The sequence below is a fragment of the Vidua macroura genome, chromosome 5 (assembly GCF_024509145.1).
Source record: "Vidua macroura isolate BioBank_ID:100142 chromosome 5, ASM2450914v1, whole genome shotgun sequence".
Classification (NCBI taxonomy): domain Eukaryota; kingdom Metazoa; phylum Chordata; class Aves; order Passeriformes; family Viduidae; genus Vidua; species Vidua macroura.
Window position 1 is genome coordinate 7,475,757 of NC_071575.1, and position 23,565 is coordinate 7,499,321.

At 40.4% G+C, this 23,565-nt stretch overlaps 1 protein-coding gene across 1 annotated transcript in view; it reads right to left on the reverse strand.

Moving 5' to 3' along the window:
- Positions 1–23,565, reverse strand: part of VWF (von Willebrand factor) — a 119,967-nt gene continuing 96,402 nt past the window's right edge. The window contains exons 41-52 of the mRNA XM_053978117.1: positions 23,377–23,481; positions 22,707–22,912; positions 21,258–21,407; positions 18,151–18,261; positions 16,667–16,850; positions 15,604–15,644; positions 10,854–10,964; positions 7,874–7,972; positions 6,322–6,450; positions 4,638–4,677; positions 1,761–1,858; positions 1–343 (exon numbers count right to left, since the gene is read on the reverse strand). Coding sequence (XP_053834092.1) covers positions 128–343; positions 1,761–1,858; positions 4,638–4,677; positions 6,322–6,450; positions 7,874–7,972; positions 10,854–10,964; positions 15,604–15,644; positions 16,667–16,850; positions 18,151–18,261; positions 21,258–21,407; positions 22,707–22,912; positions 23,377–23,481 — 1,490 coding nt within the window. The 3' untranslated portion in view covers positions 1–127. The remainder of the gene's footprint in view (positions 344–1,760; positions 1,859–4,637; positions 4,678–6,321; positions 6,451–7,873; positions 7,973–10,853; positions 10,965–15,603; positions 15,645–16,666; positions 16,851–18,150; positions 18,262–21,257; positions 21,408–22,706; positions 22,913–23,376; positions 23,482–23,565) is intronic.

Genomic DNA, 23,565 nt, shown 5'->3' on the forward strand with positions numbered 1-23,565 from the left:
TTCTGTTGTGCTGGTAAGCTTTATTGTTTGCTGCGTCTATACAATTTTTCAAGATTCTAATGGATAAGGCAGCATACAGAGAAAATGAGGCTTGCATTGTGAAGTTCCTCCATCATAAAGCTTCAGATTAAGCAGCTGGGCTCCCGGGCAATACCCATGGTGTGCACTTGCGAGCACGGCACTCGCACAGCGACGCAGAGTGGATGTAGTGCTGCACCACCGTCCCGTTGGGACAGCGCAGTGGGATGGTCACCGTGGTGGTCTGAGTGGCTGTGCAGCAGCTGCAGTGGTCTTCCCACTGCCCTGTCTGAGGAGAGTACCTGGTGGTGCTTCTGCACTTGCCCTAAATGGAAAAAGAAGAGAGCTGAAGTTTGAACAGAGCCTCATGACACTCAGAATCCTGGTTCTTTCCTTCAAAATATCCGTGGGTGACTTTGTCCGGCTTCTGTGCTCTGCTGAAAACATGAACTCAGAAAGAGGTGCCTGACTCCAGAATGCAGGGTGCTGCTCAAAGAGTAACTTCTTATAAGCATAAGCAGAGCAAAGGAGAGGTGAAGAAACTGCTCACACACACAAAAGAGCCCGGAATCTAAAATCTCACAGGGCATGTCCAGAGCTGTGCTGTCGGCTTCTGAGCAAATGTGGCTATCATGCATTCAGAAAGTGCTTTAGCCCAAATGTTGCAACCCACACACCCAGTGTTGCCCTGCTGGTGCTATTTTTTCTTGTCCTGCTTGTCTGGCCACTTAACTAATTTAGACCGAGCTGTCAGTGCCTGTAGCTGTAAGCCTTCATGATGTCAAAACAAGTAGCCTCACTTAACACTCTGTCAGAGTCCATTTCCTTTGGTGGCTTTGTGCTCTTATTTCTAATCAAATTAAAATATCCCATCATTATCAGGGAGGACTTTAGAAAAAATGTACTCAATACTGTGTATTCCCAATGTAAAATCTGGACTTCTGCAGGAGAAACATCAATACTCATGACTTTATGGCTAAGGACCATTTACTTTGTAGACAGAACAAGAGGCTGAGAATTATTAGTTATGCCATAACTTGGATTGCACACAAGGGTTGATTAAAATCCTTGTATGGGGCGTGGTTATCTTGAAAAGAGCAGAGATGGGAACACCCAGAAGGGAAGTTATGCTCCTGTTTTAAAAGAAAGTTGCCATATAAGGTGTAAGCAGTGATGGGCTGGAAATTAAACTTTTAATCTGATTATGGAAGATACAAGACATGTAGAAAACAAGAGCTTGGTGCCAAAGCTAATGGAGGAATCCCAGAACTGATAAGGCACACAAGTCAAATCTTGGCACTTGGGTTTAAAGGTCTTTTAAAATGTCATTTATCTAAATACCTATTTAAATTCTCCTAGTCAACCCAGAGGCTTGGTGCTTAACTACATACTCAGAGCTGAAAATCAGCTTCACAAATGTGAAGATAAATATTCCTTTTTTAAAAGCAGAAAGTCCTAACAGAGCTACTTCAGAGTCATTAATTTCTGATGGAAGCAAGAGGGCGGGATGAACAAAGCCTTTGTCACAAAGGCCTTTGTCACAAAGGCTTTGTGCCTTTTTTCATGCTGGTTTGACTAGGGAAAATTCAGCATCAGCAAATTACTTCGGGAAGTAAGTGCCAATGAGGTTAACACTAAGTCAGTCAATGAGAAACTGATGCTCCACTTACTGAAGTGAAACCATGGTGGAAGAAAAGGTTCCTTTTGGGAAAGAAAAAGGGGGGTTGATTTTTGTTATTTACCTCACAATGAGAAATGGGCACCTCCTTGTCAGCCACACATCCATTGATATTCCCATACTGCAGTCTGGTACTTACTGGATGACATTCCACCTCCACACCTACCAAGTAAAAAAAAAAAAATTTAAAAAGTGTTTGACACTGCTGGCAATTGCTTCTTGTAACTCACTTCCCTTTACTCCTAAAATTGCTGTCAGTGAAATGTTATTCCTGGTAAAATCCCTAGCTGGGTGTGTCTCCTTAGAGTAAGTCATGCAGAGTTGTGTGACAATTTCACACTACAGCCCTAAAATTCCACTAGAGAAGGGTTTCCCTCATGTTTATTTTCAATTGACTGCTTTGTTCTAAAGTCACCTTGGCCATTTATCACCAACCTCTCCCCTGGTCTTAGACTCTTCTGTTAACTCTGGTAACCAACAGGGACTCTGTTCCCCCACTTTCAAAGAGAACCTCATCATTAATATGCTCAAATATAAACTAATCCAGAACATTTTCTTCTAAACTCTTGCTTGTTTTGGTCTGCATCTAAAGACTTGTGAAGGAGCCAATGCTTTTTTCAGTGGGTATTTTGTGCATAGACAACAGCAGCTCTGTGTAGTCTTACTATAGTTTTGTGTCTCTGTGAAAAGACAGACTCCTACTCATACCCATTTCTAGCTAACCAACGAAATTTCTGTGTTTAACAGAATATTGGACTGATTTTTAGGTGCTACCCAAAACATTTCAGAAAGTTGAAGGAATTCAGCAGGGCAGCTGCACAACTAAGTACATACACAAAGGTAAGAGGAAAGGTATCCATCTTCCTACAAGCAAACACAGCTTTCCATCAGAATGTTGGTACCAAATTGACTCTGTGCCTTGCTAAAACCTTAAATTTCATTTAAAAAAAGTTGCAGCTCATTTCTGGTTCCAGGGCTAGAACTGGAACTTTTAATTATTTCATCACTCCTTTATAAAAATTGTCCACCTGAAAGGACAGTTGTGTTCACACAATTGAAAAGCACAAAAAAAAAAAGTCATCAGCCTCAACACAGCTTTATCCCCTTTTTGATCCTGACTTATCAACTTGTTTTCTAGTTACTTTACCTCTCTTACTTGCTTTTTTTGTTGACTGTGCCTCCTCTGCAAAGGCAAGTGCTTGCAACTTAACAAGACACGTGAGATTGAAATTAACAGAGAAAAGAGACACAACTTCTTTGTTAAGTGGAAAAATAAGGAATATCCTTTGCCAATTATCAAGTCCTGTGGCTAATACCACAAAAATCTCATGAGAAAATAGGAGCTGTTCACTTGTGTGCTCCCACAAACCTAAAAGCTGGAACAATGCCCTCAGACAAACTAAAAAAGTCCAGTTGTGAAGGCATAACATAGGAAGGGAAACTGGCTCCTCAACCAGCTCCTTTGCCAAGGACTTGTTGGACTCTGCTGAGCCAAAGGCATCAGCCTGGACTTGAGGGAACGAGGTCTTTGCCCCATTCTGTATGGCACAGAGACATCTGAAAGACAGACTCTCAAGACCTTGGAAGATAATGTAATCTATGTCCATGAGAAACGGAGCTACATCCAGGCAAAACATCATTGGGAATAAGGATATGAAGGTCCATTCAATATGGGAGGTTTTAGGCAGGCAGCACATCACTTAGATCAGTTTGCCTTTGCTGCTGCAGGGAGGTATCACTTTTAAATGACTCTGTTAAATAAATCTATTCATTGATCTGTGCTCATTTGGAACTAGTTTCTCTTCAACTACAGTGATTGGCACTAGCTGCCCACCACCCTGTCTTTTAAATCTCAAAATCTGCTTTTGTTAATAAATAATTTTCAGTATTCCTTACTTGTAGCCTGGTAGATTAAAGCTCCCTTAACCAAATTACCTCTTTGATCCATTTGATGACAGTCTCTCAATAGCATTCTGACTTCTATCTCTCAAACCAGAGCTCAGTGATTATACAGACAGGCAAAGGCTGCAAACTCTCTAGGAGTTACCATCCTTCATCAGGGGTATTATTGCAGCAGCTCCTATGCCAGTGTGGTGATGGGCTGCTATGCTGGCCATCTTTTATTTATGAGCACATGCATAGCAAAAATAAGAAAATTAAAAGACATAACACAGACAAGATGTTGATATTCTGACCTTAAAAGAGAATTTCAATCCTTAGTGATATTTATTTTTAATTGTATATAAGCTACAGTATTATCTTTTACTTACAGAGGAGAAAACTGAGAGGTTATCTGCTCACAAATGCATCAGTGATTCATTTCAGAAATGAGAGCTCAACCCTGCAATCCTTCCTTATGTAAGCAAACCCTTCCTACTCTCAATGTCTGACTGACATTTGGATTATCCACACAAAGATGCATGAAATTAAGGGTTGCAGGATTGACCCCCTAAACTGACACACTTAAGAAGTCAGGCTGTTCCATAGGAATGCATTTCCCCTACTATTTTTGGTTAATATGTTATCAAAAACATTATTGCCACCAGGGTTGGGCTTTTTTGATTAATTAATTTTAAGTTGATTTATTATTCATGAAGTGTTTTCCTCACATATTCATTAGTATCAGGTTGTGTGACTTGTCAGGCTGTCTGTGCAGGACCATTCCTGTTATCACCAGATGAACAATAAAATAAAACATTCATAATTAACATCTGCATAAAATGTGGAGAGTATCTATTTCTTTCTAAGCACTTGGGAATACTGTCAAAACATGTGTTCTAGATGACAAAACATGACAGCAGCATGTCACAGGGTGGGCTTCTTTGATGGTTTATTATAACCACGTTGCTAAGCTCTGGTTCATTACACTGCATATTATGGAAAATGTAGGTACTTACACACTCTGCCTTTTCCATACAAGATCTCTGGATTATCTACTTACATGTGTCACAGCAAGTGTTGCCAATTTTTGCAATTCTGCCCTAAAATGATTAAAAAAAAGAAAACTCAAATTTTGGTACAAATGATACACTTCTTATCTGCTGAAAGAAGATGTATAAAGCAGGGTACTAGGCAAAAAAAAAAAAAAAAACCAAAAAAACCCTGAATTTCTATATTATACAAAATCATAAATCTACATTAATAATCTTCTCTTTATCAATTTTAAGATTTTGAACTTGTTTTGATTTTGATATTTGCTGGTAGCAAATATCAATATTTGATATTTTGATATTTGCTGGTAGCTAACTGGAAGTAATTGACTTATTAGCAAGTTCAACACCTGAAAAAATATTGCTCTCACCTTCTATTAGGAGCTTTCTAAAATAAAGACATAAAATACAAATAAATTCCTGAAAACCAGAAGGGTAAAACCAGTAGCATTCAGGTTTCATTCTGTTTAAGAAATATCACATCTGTCTAGTAAGTTTGAAAAGCTATAAAACTTTCTGTTTCTTGCTTCATTGCTATCATGCAGAATATAATTCTCAGAAATATATGTATAGTGCAAATTATGGAAAAACTATAGTGAAATGCAAAATGGAGAAATATTTATACTGCAGGGTGATGCTATTATTGCACTCAACCCCTGAGCTTACATGCAAAAGTTTGGAGGCTTTTTTAATTAAAAACCCTAGAATTTTGATCTGCAACAAGATGAAAACCATTAATTTTATAGCTGAAATAGTTCTGTTGGGGGGGGGGGGACAGGAAAAGAATAAATGCAGTTGGAGAAATTCTGTTTAAAAAGTAAACTGGTTTTCACTGATTTTCTATTAACATCACTTGAATACAATAATAACTCAAAGCCTGTAATACAATGCAGCATTCTTTTCTAAATCTTTGTTTATACAACAAAACCATGTCTTACAATTTCACAAAGTGAGAAATGCCCTGTAGAAGCTTTATTTTTCCCACATTATACACAAATTCTCTATTTGTTTCATGTGCATGAACAGACTGGTTTGGCCACAAGCTTTACTAAAGGTTCCCTGCTTCCTGCCATGCCCAAGAAAATTGGAGCAGGTGGATATAAACACCTGTAAGATGTGTAAAACCTGACTGATAAGCAAAAACAGGGCCCCATGTGCTACACTCACACCTCACTCTGCTCCTCATTGTCTAATTAATTTCAAATCACAAGAAAGATGGGTGGGTACTTTGTGCAGGGTTTTTTATCCTGCTAAAAAACTGTAGTTGTGGAAGTTTGATCTTTCTACAGCAGTGTGAAAATTCCTTTCCCTAACCTCACATAATGGCAGAGAAAAAATATCTTAGCATTTCATGTGCATATTTCTCAGTTTGTGTCATTGTCTATACAGTTTTGCTCTGGATCCCAAACTGAGAACATTGTTGGAAGAACCACTTGTAAATGTTTGATACTTCAAATATTCAGCTTCATATTCATAACAGAATTAGGGTCAGCAGTCAGCACAGTCCCACAGAAAAACAGCTCATATTTTCAAACAGAGAAAACCTACATCTTTCTGAATTTCAGAGGAAGTTCAAATTCAGTTTAGCCAAGGTGTTGGGAGAGGGTTGGGGTTTCCCACCCCAGCACAGAAGGTACCAGAAACATGACTGAGTCCATTAGGAAATCTGGGAACAGGACCTGTTTCACTACTTACTCCTTCAGCCAAGCATCTTCTGGCATCAAATGGAGGACAGCCAGTGATTCTCCTTTCCCAGATAAATTCCCCTCTCTCATTTACTCTGCAGGTGTGACTGTCACAGCCATCCTGAAGGGATGTATTTGCCTGGAAAGATTGAAGGGCTGTTAGCTTTACACAGAAACAACCGGGGACAGGAAGTTTTCAGGATATTACTTTGCTGATGTCTCAATTAAAGTACCATGGTGGTGACATTTATAAAACATGGAAATCTTTGTTTATCAACAAAGTCCTTATCTTCTGTTTAATTCCATGGCCATATTGATCACAGCTCTGCCCAGACTGCCAAAACCTGACCTTTTTCAGCTCTTAACGGGGAAGAAATTTCCATTAACTTAGGAAAAAAAAACTTCTCTAAGTGAGAGATTTGGGGGTCTGGCCTATGATCTGTCTTTCAAAGAGACATATATACAATTATTTACCTTCTGGAGGAGTTGGGAACGTCTTTAGAAAACATATATACAACCACACCCCCATCCCTACACCAAACAATTTACTTTGGAATAAGCACTTAAGAGCAAGTCCAGCCATTAACCTCCCACTGCCAACCAAGTCCACCACAAAACCACCTCTCTAAGAGCCACATCCACACATTTTTAAAATCCCTCCAGGGCTGGTGACTCAACCACTGCCCTGGGCAGCCTGTGCCAATGCTGGAAATTCTTCAAGTGAAAAAGAAAAATTAATATCCAATCTAAACCTCCTCTAGTGCAACTTGAGACTGTTTCCTCTTGTCCTGTCCCTTGTTCCCTGGGAGCAGAGCCCAATCCCCATCTGGCTTCCCCCTCCTGTCAGGGAGTTGTGCAGAGCCAGAAGGTCCCCCCGAGCCTCCTTTTCTCCAGGCTGAGCCCCCCCAGCTGCTCCGGGTGCTCCAGACCTTTCCCCCGCTTTATGGCTCTTCCCATACTCTCCCCATCTAAGATTTTTCACAGGAATGGAATAAAAGAAAATTTTAGATGCTGTCTCTTGCAACAGAGGATGGGGTTTAACCAGAAAAATACCCACTCCTGTTTAAGAACATAACCTGCACTAAGGCCAGGCTGGATGTGGCTCTTGAGCAACCTGCTCTGCTGGAAGGTGTCCCTGCCCATGGCAGGGCATTGATACAAGATTATCTTTGAGGTCCCTCCCAACCCAATCCATTCTATGATTCTATGCTGGAGAAGTTTCTCAAAATTCACATTTTCAATTTAACTATTTCACATTTTAAGTGAGGGTTTTCATTTCCTCTAAATACCTGTTTGAAGTCATATTCCAGTTAAAGATCCTTGATAACACTCCTGAATCTAGAATGCCCCTCTAGGATTTTGCACTGGGGTATGAAGTCACCCATTTTTTCATTTACAAACAAATTAACTTCCTTGATCAATTATTCTGGGATACAAAAAACACTGGTAATACCATGTTACCTAATCAAAAAGGAAGAAAATGCACTTCCCTGGGGTTCAACAGAAGTTGATGATACATTTACATTTACTCATAAGTAAAATAAAGAGTGCTTAAAACTTACCTGAAGATATTGAACCCTTCCATCTCTCAGCCTGATGCTACATGAAGTTGGCACACATTTTCCACAGCAAGAGCCAGGGATTTCATGCCTTCTGTAGTTCTAGAAGGTGAAAGACATTTTTCTGGGTTTATTTTGTTTTAAGCATGCATGCTGTATTTATTTTAAGAAGCTTTTCTAAAAAAAAAAAAAAAATCAGATTCAGTGGACAAAATGACATCCAGCAAAATGTTTCTCAGTAAAACCAATGAATTCTACACAGTGCGACATGGAAAAGTATTTGGAAGTGCTGAAACTGGAGAAAAAAGAGCAAAATATTCAGTAAGCACTGGGCAGGGAAAGGGCAGAATAAGGGAAAAGGAGAGCAAGAAAGAAAAGAGGAATAATGGAGCCCCACAAACAGCACTGAAGGGAAAAACAGTGGCAGGAAAAGAGCATGGGAGAATGAGCAGAACTAGGTGGAGAGGCAGAAAAGTATAGAGTGAATGATGGAAAGGAAAAAACCAAACCAAGCAGAAAGGAACTGAGCTAACACATGAAGTGTCCCACAGTAATGTCCCCAGCTGCTCCAGACAACCAACAGCTGCTTATGATGAGATGAACATTTTTAAGAAAACAAATACTTTCTGGTTCAGTGAAGGCATGCATGCATGTTATCCATATGTTTTTTATAGAAAGAGAATTTGGGGAGGGGGAGTTACTATTAAATCATTGGGGGAAAACATAGTTCACTGCTATTTAGGTGAACTTTCACTACTAGCAAAAATATAAGCACCTAAAGCAGATCATAAAATGACCCTCCTGAGCAGAATATGCTGGAGTTGGCTGCACTTCAATTGCCAGTGTTTTGCCTTACACAACTTCAGCATCCAGGAGAAAGCAGGTGCTCCTGAGAGAATTGGTACTCTTAACCCATTTGTACTCTTAAATTTTATCCATTAGCAAGGAATTGCTTTTAATGTGGGTATACCATGAAGTCAAAGGCTTTGAGACAGGAAAGATCCTGTGAATTGTGTGAATCCCACTGGCCTTAGGGGGATGAAGACATTCTGTAGCTTATTTGATTTCTTTTCCCTTCAAGCTCCACAAATTCATTACAATGGCTAGGAAGGGATATATTCTCCTAGACCTGCAACATCCCTTGGGTAGCTGCATATCTCCCAACCACAAGTTCACAGTCCTTAATAAGCCCAAATGGAAACGGCCCTTTCTTCAGGGTTTTCTGTCTAGTCTGTACTTTTGGGCCACCTGGGGAAAAGGAGCTGTTTGGGAAATGTGTGGGTGGTGAAAGAAGCAGAAGAGGAATGTTTCCCCCCTTTTTTTTTTCTAATCATGTATTATATTGATTCCTCTACCATTAATTTCTACAGCTGGCTCCTTGCATTAAGCAGCAAGAATGGATACTTGCGTATCTTTGGGTGAGAACATACACATGAACACATGTCTCTGGCCACAAATTCAACCTGGTGTATCTGTTTGGGTTTTTTTTCATGGATCTGCCAGGTTATATTTTGTGGAAGTTATATTTTGAGAAAGATGCTCAGCACTGAGCTTGGCCATTTATTTTCCCTTCAGAAGCCTATGTCTATAATGAAACCTTATAGAAGGGGTGATATTAGGGTCTAGAACCACAAATAGTATTCCAGATTGTCCTTTTTGTCAGAGGCTACATCCACACCACCAAATAAAAGGGGTCAAGGTCAGTTTGATGGCCCAGTGGACAAGTGGAACACTTATGAATTATCTGAGCTGTATTCTCTACATGAAGCTGGCTGGCCTTGGGTTGTCCTAACCACTGACCTGTCTCTGGACATCATTTGGAAGTCACATCATCATTTTTCTGCTCACAACAGGCCAGCTGGGACGTTGTTGACAATTCTTCAAGAAAAAGAGTTGCAGGAAATCATTTGAGCCTGCAGTCTTGCTCTATTTTTTTAATTGGTAGAAATTACTCTACAGAAACTTAACTACATTTCCTGCAGTTCTTTCCAGTTCTACTTCAGGCTGGGAGATTTGACTCATTAAAAATTCTGCCCCTCTCTGTTCCAAGGGTCCTATCTGTGTATGCCCCTCCTGGACATCAGCCAGGAATCCCACAGGATCATATTAGAGACGTGGATTTTGGGTGCCAAGGCCACCACTTGCACAGGCTCTGGGTTTGGCTGGGGCCATTGGGCTCCATCCACTATCCAGGGAAAGGATGAAGAGGAAGAGGCATACAAGTTTTTTTTCTGTGAAACTTAGCTCCTGGTCTGTGCTTTTTGGACACAGGGTGATCAGACCAGCCTCTGCACCTCACTTAGGTCTCCTTCTATTCGAGTTACTGGTGCTAAGAGAGAAAACTACAGAATTGAGCAGAGCTGATCAGGCAATCCTGTCACACTGTTGGTCAGTAGAGTAAAAATGGAAGATATATCCCTCTGGCTTTCTCAGCCAAAGTCATTCCTTGCAGGTGACGGCACCAAAGCAGCAGCAAAGACTTAAAAAACCAGTGGGAATTGATGGGAAAAATCACTTCAAATCACCAAAGGTATGGGCTGGGAACCAAACAAATGCTACTGAGCCCACCTTTTAGACAATTTGGAAGAGTCATAGAAAAGGGCTGAAGCATGGAGAATTGGCTGAACTGCCAGTCCTTGGAGGGACAGACAACACTGTAGGAAAGAGGACTCAGCAGTTCCTGTTGCAAATGATTTGCCAAACCTTATATTGCCCTAAGGGTAAGTAATCTAAAATAAACAATTAATTGTGCCTGTGGAGCTGAGTACCATGTAAAGTTATCTTTGCTACACTGAAGATTTAGATCAGATTTGGTGCATATCATCTACTTCATGGAAAGAACACAGAGCAAGACTTCTCAGAAGAACCTGAACCAAGGCCAAAGGCCCCAGAGCTGTACCAGACGTAAAGCAGTGTGTACAGTGAAGACCACGACTCTCATCAGACACATTCCCAAGGATCCCCCCCAGGCTGCTCCACTCACCGCTGGGCAGGCCTGGCAGTTGAGTTTGGTGCACCTCAGGGTGTATTTCCGAGGTGCTGACTGGAAGCAGTCGCACGTCGTGCACTGATCCACCATCAGGCGCTTGCCATGCTGAAACATCAGAACCAGTTTGTCAGTTAGTGACCATCTCACCAGCAAAATCCACATCAACAAGTGACTTCAGGTTAAATCTCTTTCATTAAATCTTGCACTGTAATTCTTTGCTAGAGAAACAAGAAACCCATGCTGCCAAGTTTCCAGAGATCTTAATTTTTTTCATCTCTAATTCCAGAACAAGCAGCGTGGCATGAGGCTATTTTTCAAGAAAGCCCTTTAGAAGTCCTTAATCTGAGAAATGTCATTGGCATTTCTTTATTGCTTAAATATCTAGCAAGCAAGAAAGGGATCCTTGAAAGTTATGAGGAAGATTTTTTTTTTTTATTCTGACTATGTGGTTGCCAAGAGTTCATTTTTTGAGTATAATGAATTTATTTGGCAACAAGTTTTTATTCTAGAGCCATCACAACCCACAGATTATGGGCAGAAATTGCTTGCTATTGTTTTTGTAACAATACTGCTTGGAATCTCTAAAGGCCTAAAAGCTTAAAATTAAGAAAAGATAAATAAAATTTTAAGAAAACAGGATTAGTGACTGAAGAGCTCTACTTGTCCATAGTTATAAGCAAATCAGGCTGAGCACAATTCAAATGCCCTGAGCTCTTCCCCAGCACCTTGTTTTCTGGATCCCATCACCTTTTCAAAGCAAGCAAAAATTACACTTAAAATGCAGAGCAAAAATGCCAAACCATTAAGAAACAAAAATATGTGGAATCAGTAATTACCCTACACTGAAAGGAATTCTAAAGACAAACTTTTTCTTCCTCCCAAGTGCAAAGCCCTTCATTTCAACCCCAAAATAAATCACAAAGGTTGAAGGGACAAAGCAGGAGCAGCCTACTCAAGATTTGCACAAACTTGTAAAAACTAATAAGTAAGATAAATAGACAATTTTGCTAGATTATGAAAGGTTTGAAATGTGCTTCAGATATTTATGGAATGCCACCATGATTTCACTTGGTACTGTGCATATCCTCAAATTCCTTTCTGAATTATTAAAATGCTCATGAAACAGATGGAGCAAAAAACAAGAAGCTGACCAGAGTAACAGTGTAAAAGTAATGCATTTATGGGTAGTTTAGAGCCAATACTGTGAAGGACATATGTTCTGAGCACAGAATTTTAACTACATTCTTATTCTATGCCCCAGGACAACAGAGGTGCTCAGGCCTCTACAACCTGTAACAGTAATGACTCTCTCCTGAAGTCTAGAAAAAGGATCCTCCACATAAAACATGATGAAAGAGGAAATACCAAGAGGGAGATTCCCATCTTTTAACAGCTTAGCTTGAGACCTGAACATGGGATTCCTCAGCTTTCCAGGTTTAACCTTTTGTAGTGATTATCATCAATCTGGAGGGTTAAAAAACTGCAATGGAGGCAGGCATGGGGATACACTCAAAATTTTGCTCCTGGAGAGGGAGGGTGTGATGGTTTTGGCTGGAGTACAGACAATTTCCTTCCCAGTGGTTGGAATGGGGCTGTGGTTTGGATTTGTGCTGCATACAGGGTGGATAATACAGAGATGTTGTTACTGCTGAGCAGGGATTGCACAGAGCCAAAGCCTTTTCTGCTTTTCCTACTGCCAGGCTGCTGAGGAGACTGGGGGTGCCTGGGAGGTTGGGAGGAGACACAGCCAGGACAGGTGACCCCAACTGACCAAAGGGACACTCCAGACCTTATGGCATCATGATCAGAATATACAGTGGGGAGAAGAAGGAGCACCCACCATTCTGCTTGTATGGGAAGGCTGAACACCTGCCCAACCATGGCAAGCAGTGAATTAATTCCTTGATTTGCTTGGCTTGCACAGCTTTTACTTTCACCCTCTTTATCCCAACCCAGGAGTTTTCTCACTTTTACCCTTCCCATTCTCTCTTCAATCCTGCTGTTGGGGAGTGAGCAAATGGCTGCTAGCTGGGGTTACACTACAACAGATGGAGAGCACATATCTTATGAAAATCCAGATTTCTTGTTTGGTCTCAACACTGGAAAGCAGTCAGACACCAGAGTGACAATTCTAGTGCAGACCACATGACATTCTTTATCAAAGAATGCCTCAGTGGCTCTAGGCTTTAACATCATAAAGATAGGGTCTACAAAGCCACGACTGATATCACTGACATCCTCATGCATTCTTCTCATAGATCTAACATTCCAATAAAGTATAAAATAGATAAAGTTGAACTCACATGATAATCACTCTGAGAGGCAGGAACATAGGGATTTACTAGAGATGTGTTGAAATGAAATCTTCACACACAAGTGCCTTGAGCTTTTGGGGGAAGGTCTTGCCCCAGTCCCAAATTTGCTTAGCATGACAGAACTGAACAAAATAATGGATTGATACAGATTTTTCCCTTTACATAACACACCTATCATCTGCTTTCTTGGCTAGCTTGGAACAAAATGTCAACACCTCCTAACCCAGTGCCACCAAAATAACCTGCATAAAGCTCAAATCTGCTCAGATCACCTTCAAATATGCCACTCAGTAAAAGCCTGAGAAAACAGATGAGAGATACAGATAATCCTTTTGGTAAATACAGCCACCTGCTTGGAAGCTTGCAGTTAAAACCCACTGCATTGTTAAGAACAGCAGAGTAGATGCAATACACCAAATTGCTGGAATATAATCTTGGTAACCAGATATATGATAAAAATGTAAAGGGATAAAGGACACAATCAACTACCAGAAATGCCACAATCAATTACCAGTAAATCAATTAATGACACAATCAATTACCAGTAAAAGACTCAAAACTTGGAACTACTCAGGGAAGGAGTTAATGTAGGAAAGTTTTCCCTTGATATAAAATGAAACTTGAAGCCTATTCTTAAAGAACCCAACATAAAGGGTTTGAAATCCAGGAAGTATAAACTTCTGTGGACACCACATCTTCCTTCCTGACCAGGACTCTGGAAGCAGTCACAGAAGCAGAGAATAGTACAAGACAAAGCTGTAGTGACACCAGGTGCTCAAAATATTTCAGACATGCAGCTAATTAACTTATAGTAAGTCATTAAATGAAGCTAGTTTTAGAAATTTTAGGATTTTTTTTCAGTATTGCAGAAGCTGAAACATTTTATTTTGAAGTCTTCAAAACACAGACACTTCTCATTTTGCCTTCAATGTGACATTTTGTTTCAAAATTTGTTTAAGTTTCATTTTAAATTATTTGCAAATATTTTCAAATGCTTGAAGAAGGAAAAAGTACTTTACTTGGCAGATGAGGTGAACATATTGTTGGAGGAGAAAAAAATTAGCTGGTCGTGGAAGAACAGCACACAACTGGAAACAGCTTTGGTTTGCAATACAGAAATTATACATATAAGTGGAATATATAATAAGAGAAGGTGAAAAGAGCTGCTAATTACTATCCTGCTTGATATTCCCTACAAATATTGTCTTTATAGGATGCCAACTAGTTCTGACAACATACAATAGAGGAAACAAGTAGAGGGATCAAAGAGAAAGTAGATTACTCCACAATTTATCATTTTAAACCAGTGTTCTGACAAGAAAGCTTTTCTTTTCTGACAAGAAAAAACAAGAGTTTTTCCTTGGATTTAATTTTACAGGAAAGTCAACTCTACACAGAATGATGGATGCTTGGTGATACGGCTTTAGCTCTAAAAAACAGATAGACTTATGCCTTTAGACCATGAAAAAAAAATATCCAAACCGCAAGAAATAGATGGAGAAAGGTTCTCTCTGCCACACCACTAAAATATAAATATAAATGTTGAGTACATTTACTTTAAAATAAATGAAAAAGGAAGACACATGTTGACAAAGCAGGTTAAAGTTAGGTTAAATTACTAAAGAGAACCTGTTTCCCTAGGGGATGGTGAGAATATTTAGAGCTCTTTGACACCAGAGGTGCTGCCAGAATATGGATTTAGGGAAACAATGGACAATTGACAGAGCTCTCCGAAGATAAATTCGGCATAAATGAGATCAGATGCTTAACTCCCATCCTTCCCACTATCATGGGCTGGGTTAAACATGTCTTAATCTATCCATTAAATACGCAGTTGAGAAAAAATTTCCTCACAGGGCATATCAGCAGGGATCTTGAAAGGGAAAAGAGGTCAAACAGGGAGGAAGCTCAGCTTTCCTGTTCTTGCTAATAGCCAAGGAGGGATACCTCTCCTTCCACACAGGTGGAGGAAGTCTCCATCCTTGCTTTAATCTGCCTTATCCTCTAAGTAGAATATGGGAAGGTTTTGCTTCCCCCAAGTGGGCAAGGCTCACTAGGGAGATTAACCCTCGTAGAGAGTTTCCTGTGTGTTTGGTAGTCTGCAAACCATTACAAAATGCAGATTACCACAGTTTTTAAGCACTCTTTTCAAGCATCCTTCAAGATAAGGAAACATTGCTGTCCCCATTTTGCAGAGATGCTCTTTGTCATATAGGAAGACCCTGGCAGAGTCAGGAGCTGGACACAGACATGCTGAGACCCCTGGCACTGCTTTTACTCCAAGGTCTTCCTTGCAGAGATTCTATCTGGAAAAAAAGCTGCCCTGTATTCTGTGTGTGTAAATTCTGACAAGTGTTTGTCTTTCAAAAGTTCATTCATATATTTAAATATCTTGTCATCTCAAAAGGTAAGAGGAATTTGCATCTTACCCCAATAACAGTGCCATTCAAAGGACAACCATTCAGGGGCACTGAAAAAGAACAAAGTATTCCACTTAGTATTACCATTATAAAGACAATTCCAAGATCTAATCAATCACAGTTATGCTTTTTGACTCCAGTACAGCTCCAGTTTGAAGAAATTTGCATGCAGTTTCACTGTAAAGAGGCATAACTGAGCCCCCTTACATTATACCTTGAAAGGCAACAAATTGTCAGAGCTATACTTGATGCTGCATAAAAATACCTCTGGCTGAGCTCTTTTTGAACAAGTACATGGCAGAACATAATAAACTTTCCCCTCCAGTTCAAGCCTCACACTCTCAGAAGATGAATTCCGGTTTTCTGCAACTTAGAGAGCATATATCCTCTCCTCCTCCTACTGCTGCCTCCTCACTCTGTGTTGGCACACACACTTGTCAACTAAACATCACTGTGAGTCTTCCCAGATGGAGGCCAATTACCCAAATGTTTTGATTTAGACTTTTGAGTCAAGATTATGTCAGTAGTCATAGAATCATAGGCTTGGCTTGGAAGGGACCTTAAGGAGCATCCAGTCCCAACCCCCTGCCATGAGCAGGGACACCTTCCACTATCCCAGGTTGGTCAGAGCCCCATCCAACCTGGCCTGCAACACTGCCAGGGATGGGGCAGCCACAGCTTCTCTGGGAAACCTGTGCCAGGGCCTCAGCACCCTCACAGGGAAGAATTTCTTCCTTATATCCAATCTAAACCTGCTCTCTGTCAGTGTTAAGCCATTTCCCCTTGTCCTGTCACTCCAGGTTCCTGTCAACAGTTTCTCTCCATCTTTCCTGCGGGCTCCCTTCACTGGAAGGCAGTGGAAGGCAGAATCCCCTCCTCCCCTTTTGCCCATGGAGCTTTGGGTGCAGCAGCAGGTGCTTCAGTACTCAGTGTCTGAATTACACAGGAGCCCTTCAAAGTGGGGCTATGCTTCCAAAACACACACTTTTCAAATTGCTGTTGAGAACCAGAACATCACCCCATGAAACAATTCACGCAGGAGTGATCCCGTTTACCACGCCCCAAACCTTACCACATCTGCAGGAAGGACAACAGTCAATCACTTGGTCACAGCGCAGCTCAGTTCCCTCTGGACACTCTGGCACATCCATTTGGGAGCAAGAAACATTCTTCTGCTGCACAAAAACCTCGTTGTTCACCCGGACACACTCGTTGACAATGCAGCGGTTCCAGGGGGATCGCCACTCTGTGCCGACCTAAGGGGAAGTTGAGAGTGGATTAAACACAAGCAGCCCCTGGATAGAGGGATATTTGTGCCTCTGGATAGAGGGAAGGCCACTCCAGACAGATGCTGGCTTGCCAAAAGCACGTTTACTTCATCAGGAACAGTGTCATTCAACAGTTCTCCTCAAACCCTTTCTGTGACAATCAGTTCATAGAGCATGCTGAGTTTGTAGGGACTAAGAATTAGAGGAGTATCCTTCAAAAGGGACAGGTCAAACAACATCTGAAGAAGGAAAAGCACTCCTAACTGGAGTTAAATCTGCATTTATTCCCTGGTGACTGGCTGCACTGCACTGCAGCTGAGCAGCCCCTTTTTCTGCTGCAACCTGCTGCAAATCTGCTCTGCTAAGCCCAAAGGAGATTTTAGCAATAGGCTCTAGACCTGAAACACTTGCAAATGTAGAAAACACGAGATCCTGTTGATAGTTCTCTTATTATCATCACCCACAGGCCAGACAAAGTGGGAAATTCAAGAGCTATCTGTGGGAACAGACAGGGAACAGCAGCCAGGAGGAAGATGCTGCCACAGTTCAGTGCTGGGAGGAGCTCTCACTGCTTTGTAGTTTAATTCCTCCACTGATACAGCTCTAAATACACTTCAAGAACAGCAAAACCCAAGATCAGATCCCCAACCACAGTCAAACATCTTTGCTCAGAAAGTTTGGAAACACATTCTTCTAGTGGCTTAAATGCTTAATTCTTCACTAATTACAGAAGAGTTACAAGAGGACGTAGCAAGGAAGAGACTGCAGAGTATAATTATTAATGTGTTAGGACAAAAAAAAAAAGTCAGTGAGAGACAGTGGGACACAAAAATAGGCCTTCTGATGGCTATTGATGAAGCAGAAAAGTATAGTGATCCACATTAAGAAATCCTCATGCTAAAACAAGGAAAAAGGCAGGTTGCAAAATGACACTTTAACAAGCTTCTTTTTTTAAGACAGCAGCAGATTGCAATACAAATTAACTAGAATAATTTAAACAACTAGCTGACAGCCAGGGAGGCATTATGCCCAATGAACATTCTTTCAAGCTACCGTGGCTGAAATTAGTAATTGTACACAAAATATCTGGCCCAGAAAAGGGTGGGGAGGATTCGCACGTCGGAATTGACTGGGTAGGTCACAGGATACCCAAAACATCGTCTGTCAGTGTTGCTTGATGTGTAGAAGAAAAAGCTGATATCGTCTTCATCTCCTTCCATGGAACACAAAATAATTCCGGGGGCTTTTGCGAGAAGGGAAAGTGTCGCAAATCCCACTGGCACCTCACCTCATGCAAAGGAGGATCTTCATCACCCCGAGGCCAAAAGTGCAGCTCCTCACAGGCAGTTTTCTGACATCTCCCACAGCACTCTCCTTCTGGCACAATGTACTTGTAGCCCTGGAGAAGGAAGAAAAGAAAAGGACTCCCTTATCCAGGAAGAGGAGGCAAACAAGAGCATCCATACCAGCATTTTCTTTTAGGATCGATGTTTAATGTTAGCAACCTTTTATGAAAAGGAAGGTTTGAAAAAGGACAGATAGAATTATGACGGGTTTTCAATAACTTTTTTAAAAACCCCTTTTTTATATATATTGAAGTATTTTACAAAGGCAAATTAAAGGTAAAAATTGCTCTTGTGGCATCTTGGAGGTTGATCAGCACTTGCAATTACCCTTCCCAGTCCAGAAAATTCAAGGGTAGGATTCAGTCTGAGCACATTCAGACATCTGTGTTTAAGCAGAGAGGGGATGCAGGTTGCTCAGACATGTAATCCAGGGACCGGTTTTGACTGATCATTTAATCTTTTCATAGAATCATTTAAATCATAGAATTTAAGTTTAAAAAAACCCTTTAAGATCAAGTTGAACCATTAACTCAGCACTGACAAGTCCAACAAAGTTTAAAGCAACAATTCACCTGCAAAAGGCATTTGAAGAAAATTCTACAAAGATAACAAAATTAAACTACTATGCAACACTAGAGATTACGTATCTTATCAAAGTCTTACACCTACGTATGGAAAACTAAATAAACAGCATGAAAATTGAACAGTAGACCCTCTGTTACTAAATAAAAATCTTATAAATCCAGCAAAAGAGGTCAAAAAAAAACCCCAACCCACAAAAACAACAGGAATCCCAATTACCACTTTTAATACATATTAATCTCCTAAAACAAGCAGCCAAATACTGAAACAGTGAAATACCTAAGAAAGCAAAAAAAAAGCAAGAAAGCAAAAATCTTTAATCTAATCAGAAATAAAATATCCTATATGCAATAGCCAGGGAGTCTCCAAGGGGCAAATCATAACTCTGATCTCATCACAGAGTTCAAGGGAAGATGTTCTGTCACATCATATTGTTCATGTGAAAAATGCCTGTAAAATTAAGCATAATTTTATTTTGGTCAAGCTGAATTACTGAGGGATTCACAACTTCTCCCTCCCTTCATGAACTCTCCCTGATTTGCAATATGAAGCACATTTGCAAACCTTGATAATCAAAGGACTTTGACATAGAAGTTTATTTCATATAACATCATAAAATGTGATGCCAGACCTTGACCCAGCTTTGTGAGAAAGGTTGTGCTGTTGAGCATTTGGTTTTACATTATTTTTGTCTGCTAAATACATGTCTGAAGCATCTGAAGTATCAGATGCAACTTTCTGCATGGCAAACTCAAGAGAAGTAAAAATCCAAGAGCTAGTACATGTTATGGGGGTTTTAGGTTGGGGTTTTTTTTGTTTGTTTTTTTTTTTTTTTTGGGGGGGGGCGGGTTTGTTTTGCTTTTTGTTTTTGTTTTTTGGGGGTTTTTTTTTGGTTTTTTTTGGTTTTTTTGGTGTAGCAAGATAAAAAACCTCCAAGCTGTTTTCACAGAAATCAGATTACACTGTCAAAAATTATACTGCACAACTTTAACACCTGGTAATGAAATTAATAACCAGGAGCAGCAGAGAGTCTAAATATCATCCTAGTAATGATTCATGATTAAAGTATGTATTTGATATCGATAAAACTTTTAATGCCATCTAATCTGAATTGAAAAATAATTTTAAGGTCAATTCAGACTGGATGACAGCACTGCTGATGTCCTTGATATGTATATCCACTGAATCAGGAGTAAGCAAAGGAAAAAAAAATCTGAGCTATCCAGGTAGTCTAACAGTCACAGTTTTGGTTGTACAACCTTGATAACCATTAAAGGAGCTGAAGAAATGACAAATTCTCATAAAGAACTGGCATCGTTTCCACCAAGTCTTTTTATGTGTTTTTAACCGGATTTTTTTTTGATGCTGCAATGTCAATGAACTGTAGCTCTGCATTGAGATTTTATTGGAGTAAAAATTATTGATAAATTATTGCTATGAGCTGAAACACAGCCAGATGCTTTAGACCTAATATTTCATAAAAATTGCCATAATATAGACAAGTCTTTTCTACACATGGAAACTGAAGGGATTGTATTGCAACAGGTAAAAACTCCTACATCTACTCTCATGGTTTTTCCTGCATTTGGCATTCTCAGACTTACTCACCAAACTCTGCACTTGCTTTGTTGTTTTTTTTTTTTTTCCTAATGGATTAGAGGCTTTTGGTTGGTGCTAGAGAATGATGCAGTATTTAAGATCCACAAGGATCACCGAGTCCAGCTCCTGGCCCTGCACAGGACACCCCAACAATCCCACCATGTCCCAACACTTCTCGAGCTCTGCCAAGCTTCGGGCCATGACCATTCCCTGGGGAGCTGTGCCAGTGCCCAACTAGCCTCTGGGAGAAGAACCTTTTCCTAATATCTGGCTTAAATCACATTCCTCTACCAACTCTTTGTACCAATTATCTGTCTTTTCCTGTTTGACCATCTAAGTCAATATAAAAAAATGGCTCACACTTCCTTTGCAGGCTTCCAAAAGTAAACCATGGGGTTTTATAGGATGTAGCAGATGTCTAAGCACAATAAAGGTCCCAGCATGAGGTGTTATTACTGCTACAATAGGCAGAGCTTAGCAACAGACAGCTGAAATGGGAACTTCAGAAAGTGAACTTGAGCTAGAACAGACATCTGCAATTGAACTTCAGACATCATGAATACTTATTGTGCAAGTGGTGTAAGTGACAGATACTTCAGGATGCAGTTTTTCTTCTATCAAAATGTAAAATAAATTTGTCACTGATTTTCTTGGCAGCAGGATGCAATCCTAAAACAATAACCCTGAAATAAAGTCAATAATGCTCAGACTCATGCTCTTAGGTTCTGCTCCCAAGATAACCCATTGCTACAACACTTACTTTTCTAAGTTTCTCTGGTCACTCTCTAAACAAGGAGGCTTAAAAGGGATCATTGCAGGTCCCCACCAGGGCTTTGCTGGGTAATGCATTGGTTTCTGTGTTACTTACCTGAGAGCAGAACGTGTCACATTCTTTGTCATGACACTCTGTCATCTGAAGTCCTGTAACATCATCCCTCAGATGGCTGCAAGAGCATTCCCTGCATCCATCTTCCCAGGTTGTCCCAACAGGATAGACTATGTTGTTGTGCACACACACCTATTAAATGCAATAATTAATACATAAAAGAGCACACTGCTGCTGTCAGGGCACACTGCTGGCTCCAAAGGCTGCATTTTAAGGTGTGAAACCAACCATAAAGTCTGATGAATATTTTGAATCCCTTAGAAATGCTACAGGTCTTAAAATTGTGGCCAGCCTGTTGAGGAAAGGAAAAAATAAGTACTAACAAAGCTACTGTTTTACAGAAAATAAATTAGAGAGTTTTATCTGCTGTCGGTGGAGTTGCTTAGGGCCTCAGTTTCCCTGTAAGTATAATGTGACACAATATTTAGGGATAATAAACAGTAAGTCCTATAGAAGGAGCCTTGAAGACAAAGCTTCTTCCAGCTAAACCATCTGATCTGAAGAGATCCTACTTGGAGCTAAAAGCTTTCATCTTCTTGTATCATCTGGCCACCACAGCCACCCCTAAAAAGCTGAGCCATCCCTTATATTGGACTTCCTATTAGTAAATTTACAGCTTGGTATTAAAGAGAGAACATTTATTTTTATAGCTAGAGCAAGTAAGCCTCAGAGACATAAAATTAATTATGCAAGGTCATGAACTACTTAGAAATGGACAATAAAAGGTAGATGTCCTGTGCTGCAAGACAAGGTAACCCTATGTCCAGGTTTAATGAAAAAGTTACATTGCCCTGCAACCTCTCCTCTAAGCAACTTTATCTTAAAGGTTAACATAATATAACAAATTAATAAAAGGTTGGCAAAATAAGAAAAATATACCCTGGTAAAGCTTTTGCAGAGTCATAATTTGGCTTAAAAACTTAAAAGTGGTGATATCGTTCTAAAAAGACACAACACCTTCTCAGACAGAGACAAAGGTAATCAATGAGCACAAGGAATTTTAGGTGTAAGGTGCACCAAATATGTCAATAAATTTAGTATGGGATTGGAAGAATATATAGTAACAGTAGTGGTCCCAAAGTATGTATATGTGTCACCTGAAAACAAAAATCACCTCTGAAATTCCTGATGTTTGAGTAACCTTTAAGTTTCAAATGTTTTTTTATATTATCTCAAAGTTACAAAAAATGGACTGTTTGTCAATTTAAATTACTGTATGCCAAAATAAATTACTGTAATAAAAGAAGCAATAGTATGAATTCATAGTGTGCTTCTTTCAGGCACTTGTAAATTAAAAGTACCCTGGCATCACTTTCCAGCAGGCTCACTGGGGGGTTTATTCATATCTAGCTGGCTGCCTGCTTGCTCTGGTGCTGCCACTCCGTGTGGAAAAGACACTCATCCATGAAAAAGACATTTCACTCCCCTTACCTGGTCTGGAATGCATGTGGTTGATACACAGCCACAGTCATTGGTGAGAGACTGGGAGAGATAGCCCAGAGGGCAGCTCACTGTGGAGTTCCTACAGCTGCAGATACACTCATATTTGTCACAGCACTCAGTCTTGACAACGGTCAGCATCCGGTGTGATGGGCAGGAAAGGCTTGGGGTGGAGCTGCACATTTCCCTGTTGCAGGCTGGCAGGAAAAGGTGGACACCGTGTCAAGCTCATGGATTTTCAGAGTGCTGCCAGAGAACAGGACAGTTCTCTGGCAGCAAGGCATTAATCACCACCTCAAACTGTTATAGATGTGCTTAAAGCCTGAGGAGTAATGCAGATATAAAAGGCTCTAGTTCGGGAACTCAAAAGCTCCTGCCCTGCCAAAAAAATTCTTGTCTCATACACAAACAAGATTTATAAAATAAGCATCAGGGTCAGAGAACACATGTCCAAGAGTAAAGTGTTTCTCTTGTCCTTAATTTGAAAGTGTACTCCAAGTGCCAGCAATACACTCCTGCCAAGTCTGGGAAATCATTAAACATCCATTGGCACCAAAATTAAACTTTTCAGAGGGGGGGAAAATAATGCCTAAAGGAAGTTGTCAGTGTTGCTCAAATGCAGTGTTCCAGTGTCACTCCCTGCTAGGAAAAATGATCTTACCACATGTGTAATTTGGTCTGCATTCTCCGGGGTTGGTCAGGGCAAGCTGCAGGCCAAACTCACAGACAGGGGCGGGAGGCAAATCACAGGAAACCAGGTCACACACTAAGAGCAGAAATTCAGAGAGTGTTTAAAACCACACCTACTTAGTCCTCAAGAAAACACACACACACACACATGCACATCCCC